Source organism: Protopterus annectens, chromosome 12.part0, assembly GCF_019279795.1.
Source record: "Protopterus annectens isolate FY-2018-M chromosome 12.part0, PAN1.0, whole genome shotgun sequence".
Taxonomy (NCBI): Eukaryota; Metazoa; Chordata; order Ceratodontiformes; family Protopteridae; genus Protopterus; species Protopterus annectens.
In genome coordinates this window covers 657973440-657986496 of record NC_056746.1, presented here as the reverse complement: position 1 = coordinate 657986496, position 13057 = coordinate 657973440, and the positions used below count along the sequence as shown (strand labels likewise).

Sequence of the window (13057 nt, the reverse complement as noted above, 5' to 3'; positions counted from 1 at the left end):
CATGAATTACGCCATAATGATCACAAATTCTTGCAAGAAGGACCTTCAGTGGTGGTTGACCTCACTTCATGTCACAATAGGACTCCCATTTGTGCTACCCCCTCCAGCTGCCACAGTGACCACGGATGCTTCCCTGATAGGGTGGGGGGAGCATTTTCAGGGAAAGACTGCCCAAGGCACATGGACCAATCAAGAGACACATCTGCATATCAATGTCCTGGAGATGAGAGCAGTACTTTTGGCATTGCAGTACTTTCAGGACTCTCTCCCTCTGAGTACGATTGCGATTTAGACAGACAACATGTTGGTGGTCTGGTACTTGAACAAACAAGGAGGAACCAGGTCTTAGCCCCTTTGTCGAGAGGCTCTCAGAATTTGGCAGTGGGCTGTTTCCACCCAACGCTTTCTGTTGGCAATGCACATCCCGGGGAGATCCATCGTGATAGCAGACAAACTGAGCAGGGCAATCTTGTTGCCCCACGAGTGGTCCCTCAAGAAAGACATTACGGACAGGACATTCCGCAAGTGGGGCCAGGCTTGCTGTGACCTTTTTGCCAGTCACATAAACACAAAATGCAGAAGCTACTTTGCCCTCATTTCCCCTCCAGGAGAAGCCCCAAGGGACGCACTCGTGCACGATTGGCCTCTGGGTCTCCTCTATGCATTTCCACCAATCCTGTTCATACCCAAGGTTCTACAGAAGGCAAAACACCTGGGAAGGACCATCATTCTTATAGCCCCTCATTGGCCTTGTCAGATTTGGTTCCCCTTCCTTCGACCTCATCCTTTGGAGGATCCTTGGATCCTGGACCCAGTTCCAGACCTTCTGACACACCTGTCGGGGGACCTTCATCCTTCTCTGCAGTCCCTAAAGCTGACAGCTTGACTGCTCCAGTTCCCATCATAACCAGGTTCCATAACCTTTCCAATGAGACAAAACAGATCCTTTTGTCCTTTCACAAATCTTCTACCAGAAAGCTATATCTTAGCAAATGGAAGAAATTTTCTATATGGGCCACAAAAAATAATATTGATCCTTATCAAGCCCCTATGGCTTCCATTTTAGAATTCTTGACTATGATTTTCAATGAAGGAGCTGCAGCAGCAACAGTTCGGGTACAATTGGTTGCTATTTCTAATTTTCATCTTGGATTTGAAGGTTTGAATATCATGTCTCACAAGTTACCCAAAGCATTTCTCAAAGGGTCTTTTCATATGAGACCTCCTGTGAAATCTCTGTATTCTCCATGGAATCTAAATTTTATGCTTTCACGTATAATTATCCTGCCATTTGAGCCAGCTTCATCTTGTGATCTCAATTTTTTGTCTTGGAAGACCATCTTTCTGGTAGCTATTACTTCTGCCCGCAGAGTGTCAGAGCTTCGGGCTTTATCCATCAAGCCTTCCTGTTTAATATTTCACTCTGACAGAGTGTCACTTAGAACAATTTCTGGTAGCTATTACTTCTGCCCGCAGAGTGTCAGAGCTTCGGGCTTTATCCATCAAGCCTTCCTGTTTAATATTTCACTCTGACAGAGTGTCACTTAGAACAAATCCCTCATTCTTGCCCAAAGTTTGCACTGAAACCAATCTCAACCAAGTTATTGTTTTGCCAGTTTTCTTCCCCAATCTTTCTAAGAGTTTAGAGTATGTGTTGCACAAACTAGATGTTCACAGACAGCTCAGATTCTGTTTGAATAGAACAAAAGATTTTAGGAAATCAGACCAGCTTTTTGTGTCGTTTTCAGATTCCAGGAAAGGGAAACCAGTGGCTAAAACTACTCTTGTTTAAATGGTTATCTGATTGTATCACCTTTGCCTATATACCAAGATTAAAACTCACTCAACCAGAGCAGTTTCTACATCCTCTGCCTTTTCTGCCAGACTTCCAATAGATAATATTTGGTCAAAACCTCATACTTTTATCACTTATTACAAAGTTGTCAAGGCCTTCAGGGACAGGGCCTCCTTTGGATCCACAGTCCTGGGAAATATACTCTCATGAGCCATCCTAGATTGATGTTGTTTGGGACGCTACCCATCAGTAAAGAATGAATGGCGAGATTGAACAACTTCACATAAAGAAGTTATGTACTTACTATAACGTTCCATGTGAGTTGTTCATCTCGCCTTCATTCTTATGTCCTGCCCCCTTACCCCCTCACCCCCTCCTGGGCTGATAGATGACGGTTCCATCCTGGTTACTCAAACCTTCTCTTCCTTTTCTCTAGGAATGTACGAATGACATATGGCATTAGTATATGCAGCAAACAAGATCTGAGATAATTCACAGGTGCATCATGGGATAGGGACTTGGCCTCGAGCTATTTGAAGACCTCAAGCTTTGCAATTGGCTGTATTGGAACCGAGGGATTGACTCCGAACCCATCAGTAAAGAATGAAGGCGAGATGAACAACTCACATGGAACGTTATGGTAAGTACATAACTTCTTTTTTTTTCTCCATACCTTTTTCTCTGAAGTATAGTAACATATTTAATTTATTTATAGTTCTACCTTAGTGTTATTAGCATTGTAATTCATCTACACCTTAACTTTTCTTTGCAGATTTATCATATAACATTGCACTGTGTTACTATAACATGAAACAGTATGCTCCAGCCTTGAAGCACATTGCTGATATCATAGAGCGTGGAATCCGGGAACATCCAGGTATGTTATTCTAGAGATGTGTATATTTTCTGTAGAACAATGGTAACTCATGCTGTAACCAGTTTTGTTTAATAGCTACTGCTTTTTGTTTATAGACTTGTGATACATTTATTTCACTTTTGAAAGTGAAAGGTGTGAATAAAAATCACATCATATTATCTTACCACTTTAGGCATTGTTACACATTTGTGAAGGCTTCTTTTTTTTTTTCTAATCCCCCAAACCCTGCAGTTCCAAGCTTCATGGCTCCTCAGCCTGCTCTCAGTTGACTCATTCATTCCAAGGTAGTAGGAGCAGCAAATCCCTGGGCTTAGAGAAAGCCCTATGGCCAGAGTGCTCTTGCTTTGGACCAAGACTGATGGCTCCTCTCCTTCTTCTCAGTTGAGCAGAAATTCCAAGGTAACGGATGCAGTGAATCCCTGGGTGTAGTGAGGGCCCTACAGCGCATACATTTGTGCTTGGAAATTCCTATGAGCTCATCCTATGCAGCAGTAGTTGGGTAGTAGAGACCATGCCAGTTTGCTCTTTCTGCAGGGTAGCCTACCCTCTCCCCCCTTAACACACCATTCCCCTGTGGCACCTCTTTAGAGCCTTACTATGTGCTTCCCTCCATGGAGAAGCATGCAGTCCAATGCCGAATTCTCTACAGTTTGCTTTGCAACTTATATATAGCTGTACAAACTTGTTAGCCTAGAGATTTACAGGGTGAAACACCTAGTGCTTCTACTAGGTGTCACCCATGTTGCGAGCCAGAGCTGCCTCCTTCCTCTCAGTATTGGTGAGCTTTCAGTGGCTGCTTGCTTCTATCCTCCCATGCCAGGTCATGCAGGTATCTGAGACACTATTTGAATATAGGCAGGGTTCCATGCCATGGAACTGGCACATTTGGGAAAGCTTTGAAAGTTAAGTTGACGTAAGTTAAGTAAAAGGTATAATACATTACGGTTGCATTCCTTTCATTTTATGAAAGTGGATGTGAAAATCCACATGAACCAGATAAACATTTATTTTAGGAATCAGAAATGAAGCTGATTACTGGTCATCCTCAGACATTTTGTCCTACTCATTTGATGATACTGAAATTAGTCAGATATATTGAGATGCAATTTTTTTTCCATTGGAAATAAATGTTGATTTTTACGCCCAGCTATAAAAACTAGAAGTCATTGTATTGCAAAAAGGAGGGGGAGTATCAATATTCGTCAAAGATACCCACACCTCCAGGTTGGTGGCACAGCACGAAGCATCAGAGACTATCCATGTGCAACTAACTGTGGGTAAAACTGCCTTCCAGTTTATAGCCTGCTACAGACCACCCTCCCAAACACAGGAACCCCACTTGGCCTTCCTGAGAATACTGGAAAATATGATCGTCTCTCCAAACACCATTATATTGGGCGACTTCAGCTACCCAAACGTAGACTGGGAGCATTACTCTAGCTCCAACACCCTAGCCCAAAGGTTCCTAGAATTTATAAACTCAAATGCTATGGAACAACTTGTTACCACTCCCACAAGAGGGGAAAACATACTGGACCTGATCATCACCAACATGGGGACACTATGCTCCAGACCAGAAGTGTATCCCTCACTGGTAAGATCAGACCATAAACTAATCTCACTGGATATTCACATCCCGACCCCACCCCCTGCCCAGAAAACCACAGTGAAAAACTTCTCTAAAGCAAATTTAGTCCAAAATGACAAAAAATACACCGAGCCCACAGACATTGCCAACATCCTAGCTGACAGGTTCAGTGCAAACTTCTCCCCCCTCTCCCCACCAAAAGGGCAAATATCTATCCCAACAGAGTGCTGCCCTCCTGACATCTCAGATGCTCAGGTAAGAGCCGCCCTCTCCAAAGCAAAAAACACAGCATCAATGGGACCAGATGGTGTCCCGGGCTGCGTCCTACATGAACTCCAAGAAGAGCTAAACCCAAACATAAAACTACTGTTCAATCTTAGCCTTACTACAAGATATGTACCCAAAGAGCGGCGTACAGCAACAGTGGTCCCTCTCCACAAAGGTGGTGCCTCAACGGATCCTGGAAACTATCGCCCCATAAGCCTGACTAGCTTGGTCTGCAAAGCTATGGAAAGGATCATCATGGACCTCATAAATAAAGATATTGGGGACCTACAGACACTGGATCCTACCCAGTTTGGCTTTGTTAAGGGCAGATCCTGCCTCTTAAACCTGGTTGATTTCTTTGAAACAGTCACCAAGGCCATTGACGGGGGAAGGTGGTCCACACAGCCTACCTGGACCTCGCAAAAGCCTTCGATACAATACCCCACTCGGGCATTATAGATAAGCTCACCAGCTTAAATATAAACCCCTATGTCACTAGATGGGTTGCAAACTGGCTCAAGGACAGAACCCACATGGTTAGAATTGCTGGAGCCATGTCAGACTCCAAACCAGTTACAAGTGGCATCCCACACGGCTCAGTCCTGGGACCTCTCTTGTTCGGTATATATTTCTCGGTACAGGCCAACACAGAAGGACTGTGGCTGACCAAGTTCGCAGATGACTGCAAACTGGGTGCCATAATCAACTCTCCAGCCGACACAAGCATCCTCCAAAAGGGCCTCATAGAAACAGACAACTGGTGCCAGAGCCATGGCCTCAAGCTAAACGCCAAAAGTGTATAGTCATCCCCTTTGGCAAAAACAAAGTGCCCACAAATTACCACATAGGTGGTAATCCATTAAGTACAGAAGAAGTCATTAGGGACCTGGGGACCCAAGTTGATAGCAATCTCTCATTTGACAACCACGTGGCCAAAGTGGTTAGAAAAACATTTTATATAGCCCACCTAATCATGAAGGGATTCACATCTAGATCAGGGAGGTCATCATACCTCTTTACTCATCCCTCATCAGGCCCATAATTGAGTACAATGCCCTTTTGGGATGTACCTTACCAGACACCTGCAGCAACTGGAAAGACCCCAAAAGTACCTCACCAAGAGGATCAAAGGGCTCAAACAGATGCCATATGCTGCCCGGTTAAAGAAACTCCAGCTCTACTCAGTGGCATACCGCCTGCTCAGAGGCGATCTGTGCCTGACGTATAAAGCCATGTCCCACCCAGAATTAATGGACATGCTGCACCTCAGAAAATCCAAATCCCATCGAGCTACGCGCTCGAGAGACTTGAACCTCAGCACTGAAATAAATAGGACATGCTGGAGGGACAGATTCATAACCCAGAGGCTCCCTTCACTCTGGAATAAAATCCCAGTCCAGGTTAGGCAGAGTCCCTCATTGACTCTCTTCAAGAGGAATCTTGATGAGTGGATGGGAGATCGTAGGTTTACCCCGGCTATCATTTCTGTGTCACTGTTAGACAGAGGCACAGTATACTAACCTCAAAAAACGCATAGCAAAATTAATTTAAAATGGGTGGCGAAAGCCAAACACACTCTGGCTAGGCTTATAAATGCCCTAGGGCAGATAGCCTAGTATGAACCTATGAACCTATGAATTTATAATTTCTGATACCTACTTATGTTTCCCATCATTCAGGGTTTTTTTGCAGGATGAACATCCTCACTTCTCAGTATAGAACAATAAATGGTACCCATTTTGGTTTCATAAGTCTGATATCCTTTAGAATTATACAATAGTACCATTCATGTGCCACTGTTTGTATGCTAGGTTTACTCCCTCAGATTTCCTTTTGATCCATTACTGACAGCAGCAAAACCAGTGATCTGCAGTGTTTCTTTTTTTACTTTAAATGCATCATTCTTATCATTTTTTTCTTTGTTGTTTAAGTTATGTTTTTGTATTTCATCTCTTTTTGCTTAGGTTGTATGCTTTAATTTGTTTGACTGCAGTCTCTTCCAGTTTAGGAGATCTCTGAAACAAAGTAACTTCCCCTTCTTAAGTGTCTGGCTTTTGATAACATTTAGCACTTGGATCCTAGTTTTAGCATTGGGAACTCTATTTATGTCTGAACCATCGATCTGATGTTGTCAATTTTCATTCATCCTCACGAATGGGTTCCAGATCCGAGGTCAGACCCGACTCAGACATTACTACAGCTTGTGGAAACATTCGAGCTCTTGAGCTCTCCCCTATCCACAATGCACTGACGCCCTGTCACCTCAGATCTCATTTGCTGCTTTCGCGACCAGACGTGGTTACTGACATCTCTAGTTTTGTGGTTCTTTTAGGTGATGTTTACTTAATTTTGACTTGTATTCTACTTTTCTTTTCTTTCTGTCTCTCTTTCTCTTTGATTCTTGCCTCCCTTTCTTGTAGCCTTCTTAAAAAAAAAGAAAGAAAGGCATCTTCCTTACTAACCTTTTTTGTCCCCTACCTACTACTATCTGTTTCTTCCTTGGATTTCTTTCTTTCTCCTTGACTTCATGCCTAAGAAGGGGTTTAAAAAGAGTACCCATTGTGGACACAAGATGCCCGTTTCCGACAGACATTCTCTTTGTTTATATTGTCTAGGTCCAGAGAACCTGGACCTAGACTCTGAGATATGTGGGGCTTTTAACACCAGGGCTATTAGTAAGAGAAAAAAATAAGTTGGTTCTAGGCCTGCTACCCTCTCCTCCTTTTCTATGGCCTTACCAAGAGATCAGCCCTCGACTTCTTCTCACAAGCACAAAAAAAGGCCTAGGTCGGCCAAGATTCCAGCCTCCTCAGAGCTGGCAAAAACTTGTCAAAATCAGATCTGACCTCTCCAGCTGTATCAAAGACAGCCTCTTCATCTTCAGAGCCAAAGGAGTCTTCAGATCTGAAATCCTTGCCTCAATGCACTTATTCACTTTCTATAGATCTGGCTCCATCTTGGCTCCCTTCTCCTTTTTTGGAGAGGCATTCCAGGCCTAATTCTGTTGTGTCGTCTCGTTCGACCCAAAGCCTCACCAAAGCAGATGTGGCAAGAGTGGTGAGGGAGCTGGTCACCAAGCAGATCCAGAAGGGTACCTTGTTACTTCCAACCCCATTGAATCTGGAATGTCCTCCTTCTTCACTCTTCCTCTGACTGACCTCTTGCTTTCAGAGTTCTCAGGTCCGAGTATCCCGGGCCCGTCTGAGTCGGATCTGAGGAAATTGGTTTTGTCGGATCTGACTATAACCTTGAGCTTCTCCGCTCCAAATTGTTCAGACCCAGAGTGCTCCCTGAAGCCTCCACTTTGTTTCCTGGGGGTGGTATTGACTGATATTTTCGGAGCATTCCCTCCCTCTTGGAACCTCTGCACTGGACAGCTTGGCTCCGGCTTCCTTCTCGGCAGTTGTCCTTTTGGGGTTAGGGGAGTCAACAGAACAGAGACCGTTGCCATCTGCTCTGCTGGTTTCCTCATACCCAGGGAGATCAGTATTTGAGGTGGTTCAGAGGGTCTTCTCTGAATCTTTGGAGTGGACTGGCCCTCCTCCCTCAGACCCATCCCTAGCTACCCATCTAGTTCTGTCACGGGATCCCTATCATTCCGCACAGGTAGAGCCAACCCAGGGCCTCCAGTCTGCCTAATCTTGGATCCCTAGCTCTTATAATACTCCTCTGGATCATCCCACTGAAGAAGTCCTTCGGAAGAGAAGATGTAAGAGGAAGCACCTTGACTCACCAGAGGAGTCTCTTAACACAGACACAGATTTCAATGAAGGGAAAGGTCCCCCAACCACCACCTGAAGACGTCTCCTTTGGAGACATCCTTGAACTCCTAAAGCAGAAGGGTGGTTGGTCTGCCCAAACTCCTTCCTCTGAGGAATCAATATACTTGGAGACCTTCGGTGCTAGCCCATCTTCCTCCTGGGTTGTCCCACTTCCTGATGAATTTGTGGATTTTATTTGTCAGAAGGCATGGAAAGAGCTAGATTTGGTCAAGCCAATACTAAAAAAGACCTGATAGGATCATGGCACCCCCAGTAGAAGGGCAGTATGGGGCATAAAGGTGTACCTGTTGATGCCATGGTTGCGGCAGCAGCCACAAAGAAAGAACTTGTACAGGAGAGTTCAACTGTCTCCCCTCCTAACAGGGAGTCTATGTCAGCAAACAGACTGAGGAAGCAAGTTTTACGCGTCAGAGACTTTTACTATCCAATTGCTGAACTATTTAGCCCACTTTACAAGACTGCAAAGGGACTTAATCAAGGAACATTCCATCTCTTTGGCAAAGGTTGTGACCGAGGAGATTCAAACTTCTGTTGCTCCTCAGGTGAATACCTTACAGTCTGCTTAATTCATCCATTTGGTTGTTATCCACCAATACAGAGGGTGCAGCATGGGTGACAGGTTCAGGCTTAGCCATGTGGAGACAAACTGGGATGCAACCATGGGATTATGTGGAGCCTTTTACGTCTTTGTTTGTCAATGCTCCATTTGACGGATCATCACTCTTTGATGCTACAGCGAAGGAAATCCTTTCCAGGTGTGAGAAGGATGGGAAGACTCTTTCTGCCATTGGAGTACATTTTTAGACCCTGCAGCAATCCTTTTCTGGGAATCAGAGAGGGGGTAATAAAATGTGGTTCAGGAAGTCACAAGGTCCATTCCCTGACACACGTGGAACCGGTCCTCCCAGAGGCAGATGAGAAAACAGGAATAATAGAAGACACTCAAGAAGCACAGGAGGCCCGCAAAATAATGGGTCGAGAGAAACATTCTTTGACAGGTCCTATCAGCGCTCCTGAATGGTTTACTTTCACATATTTGATTGTCATTTAGATGATCGAATATTTACAAAAATCATTTTCTCAAACTGAGAGTTCATTCACCACAATGTCGAAGCTGACATGAGCGAACAGACACTATTGTCAGCTTCAACATTGTGGTGCAGATCTCACTATAGCGGGGATCGGGAAATGTACCCTTACCTTCACTGTAGTGCGATCTCTGAGTTTGTATATATAAGTGGGGGGGTGTGGGGCGCAGCCCCCCACATGAGAGGTGCAGGGGAGCTTGCCCCCCTGCAAATGTTATTGTTAGTTGTGGGCAGATGTGAGCATTTCAGCAAAGTCGATATTCAACATTGCTGAAATGCTCTGTTCGATATTTCGGTTGCTCTGTGTTTTGATTTCTGACAATATTTGTCGGAAAGCGTTACGTTCGTCTAAATGACGTTCGCAAATATGATAGTAAACCCTCCTGAATGGAGGCCGAATTGTTGTCTTCTGCACCAATCGGCCTGGCTAGCTTTAATAAATGATACATGGATGCAGAGAATTATTACCAGAGGTTATTCCATACCATTTTCCCTTCCTCCTCTGATGATGAACAAGCTTCTGGATGTTCCACCTAGTCAACGGGAGCCAGCAACTCAACAGGTCTTACAGTTGCTAGAAAAAAGAGTGATCCAAGAGATCCCACTAGTCCATAAAGGATCAAAGAAAGCAGGGGATTGGAGACCAGTTTTGGATCTGAGCATGTTAAACAAGTCAGTCACACATACAAAATTCTGTATGGTCACGGTACAGTCAATTCTACCCTTTTTGGGCAAGGATGATTGGATGTGCTTGATAGACTTCCAGGATGTGTACTATCATATAAAAATGAAGACAATCCAGGAGGCGCCTTTGCTTCCAAGTGGGAGCCAGTCATTTACATCTCAGAGCCCTGCCCTTTGGACTCACTATGGCCCCAAGAGGGTTTACTAAATGTATGGTGGTAGTAAGACCTCACTTGAGACTTCAGGGAATTCGTGTGTTTCCTGATCTGGACAACTGGCTCATCACAACCCCAACCAGGCATCAACTGAAACAAGCGACAGATCAGGTATTACAGACTTGTTCAATGCTGGGAATCACTATAAATCATGCAAAGTCTCAACTACAACCCACCCAAAGATTAGAGTTCATTGGAGCACTATTCAACACATCATCTGTGGATACCTCCATTCCTTATCCTCATCTTCTTAATATCAGAAACCAAACAAAGAAGATAATTTGTAGTTCAAAATTTTTGGCCAGAAAAGTGTTACAAGCTCTGCATTGAGTGGCAGCAGCCATTACTTTAGATCCTCTGGCAAGATACCTTATGAGAGTTCTACAGTGGATGCTGCAAACTCAGTGGTCCTTCATCCACCCCATATCAGCAATGATAAGGAAAACTCAAACTTGCAAAGGCTGTGTCAAATGGTGGATTCAGTCAGATCAACCCCAGCAAGGTCGCCCATTCATCGTACTTCATCAGTGATCACGGATGCCTCCCAGATAGGGTGGGGAGGGGCATTATCTGAGAAAGACAGTTCAAGGCACTTGGTCCCCCAAAGAGGCCAATTTGCATATAAATGTCCTGGACTGAGAGCGGTGCTGTTAGTGTTGCAAGCATTCCAAGACTCCCTCCCTCTGAGAACGATTGCAGTCCAAACGGAAAACATGTCAGTCATTTGGTATATCAACAAACAAGTAGGAACCAGATCTTACCCTCCATGTCGAGAAGCCCTCAGAGTATGGCAGTAGACGATAGCCTCCAATCACTTTCTGGTAGCAACGCACATTTTGGGAAAGTCCAGTGTGATTGTGGACAAGCTCAGCAGATCCATCCTGTTGCCTCAATAGTGGTCCTTCAACTACTGAGTAGTGAAAATGATTTTTGTTCAGTGGCCCAACCCTGCTGCAACCTATTTGTGTCCCCCTGAACAACAAATGCAGCAGCTTTTTCCCTAAAACCCCAACGGAGGAGTCAGGAAGGGATTCTCTTCTACACAATTGGCCCCCCTGGACTCTTATACACCTCCCCTAACTCCTCTGATCCCCAAGCTTTTACAGAAAGCATCCAGATTGAAAACTAGGATAATCCTCATTGCACTTTACTGGCCCTGACAGATATGGTTCCCCTTCTTATGGCCTCATCTCCTAGCTCCACCATGGATTCTAGATCCAGTTTCAGTTCTTCTATTGTATCCAGCAGGACTGAATCCTCTGGACCTAACAAATCTCAAACTAACTGCATGACATCTTCAGTTCCCAAGATAGCCAGGCAGTCTACCTTTTCTTCCCTTGTCCATTCCATTTTGTTATCCTCTCATAAACCTAATACGAGAAAATTATTTAAGAGCAAATGGAACAGGTTTGTTATTTGGGCTGAACCGCAAAATGTAGAGCTTTTCACAGCAGCCTCCTATATGCTTCTCCATTACCTTGCGAAATTGTTTCACAAAGGAGCTAAGACTTCTACCATTAAGTTCAGTTAGCACCTATCTCGAATTTTCATGTTGGAATTTCAAATTGTCTGTCTAAACCACTATGCTTATGTAAATATCTTATGCAATCATATGTTATTATCTGCTGTATTTTATAACTGTATGTGTAAACCACAATGCTCTTGTAAATATCTTATGTATAGTATGTTAGCAATTGTTTCTGGAGCTTTTGTCTCCGGGCCTCCCATGAAAACGGACAGCTTTCTCTAGTCGGACCTCCCCAGTGAACAAATGTAAAATAAAATAAATAAATTCTTCATTGGCATCTGCCAAAATTTGCAAAGTATTTTTTAAAGGTACGCTTCTCCTAAGACCCCCTTTGAAGGGTCCCATACCTCCTTGGGACCTTTCCTTTGTACTTCAGGCTGTAACTGCTTCTCCTTTTGAACCAGTAGCCAAGTGTGCATTAACATTTCTTTCCTGGAAAACTGCCTTTCTAGTAGCCATAACCTTTGCTAGGAGAGTTTCAGAGATTTAAGCCTTATCTTCTAAACCCCCTTATCTCATTTTTCACAAGGGCAGAGTATCCTTACGGGCCAATGCCTCCTTTCTACCAAAGGTGGTGTCAGAAACCAACATCAATCAAGCCATCAACCTGGCAGTATTTTTTTTCCAAACTAAAGTTGAAAAACTATATACACGTCTTCTGTTGGTTTCTTGCTGTCACTTGCATTTACATGCATGCATACCACAGTACATTTAAATATTTATTGTGACCAACTAGTCTTATTACTGTATTGTACTAAGTACAATAAATACACCGAGACAAACTGCTTCAGTTAATACACATTTACTATTACATTTTCCTTTCGGATCTACAAGCATGCAACACAGGTGCTGTCAGCTCTCCATGGCAAATTCTCAAAGCTTGTTTATACACACTCCTATTTATACCAAAAAGTCTGATATTTTTCATAGTCTGATGTATTACAATCTACCTTTGTATAACACTTTTCTTTGTTCTTCTAATTTATGATTTGTCCTTGAGTCTTTCAAGTTCGGTGGTCCAAGGAAACTCGGTTATTTGAAATGTAGTGTTCTAGCACTATCTGAAACTTGATGTTCCAACTTTATCTTGCTTGATGTTATATCTCTTTACTCCATTGATGTCCTTCTAACTGCCATCTATGCAGTTATTTTTAAAGACTTTGTTTCTCAGTAACATACTCCTGTACATGGATGCCAATATCTAATTAAGCTGTGTATGCTTGCCAGCACACT

At 43.7% G+C, this 13057-nt stretch overlaps 1 protein-coding gene across 2 annotated transcripts in view; it reads left to right on the top strand.

The window, feature by feature from the left end:
* LOC122816772 (tetratricopeptide repeat protein 30A) overlaps positions 1 to 13057 on the top strand; it is a 2782581-nt gene that overhangs the window by 802099 nt on the left and 1967425 nt on the right. For both annotated transcript variants that reach the window (XM_044089788.1, XM_044089789.1), the window contains exon 6: positions 2568 to 2672. In XM_044089788.1, the coding sequence (XP_043945723.1) occupies positions 2568 to 2672 (105 nt within the window). The remainder of the gene's footprint in view (positions 1 to 2567; positions 2673 to 13057) is intronic.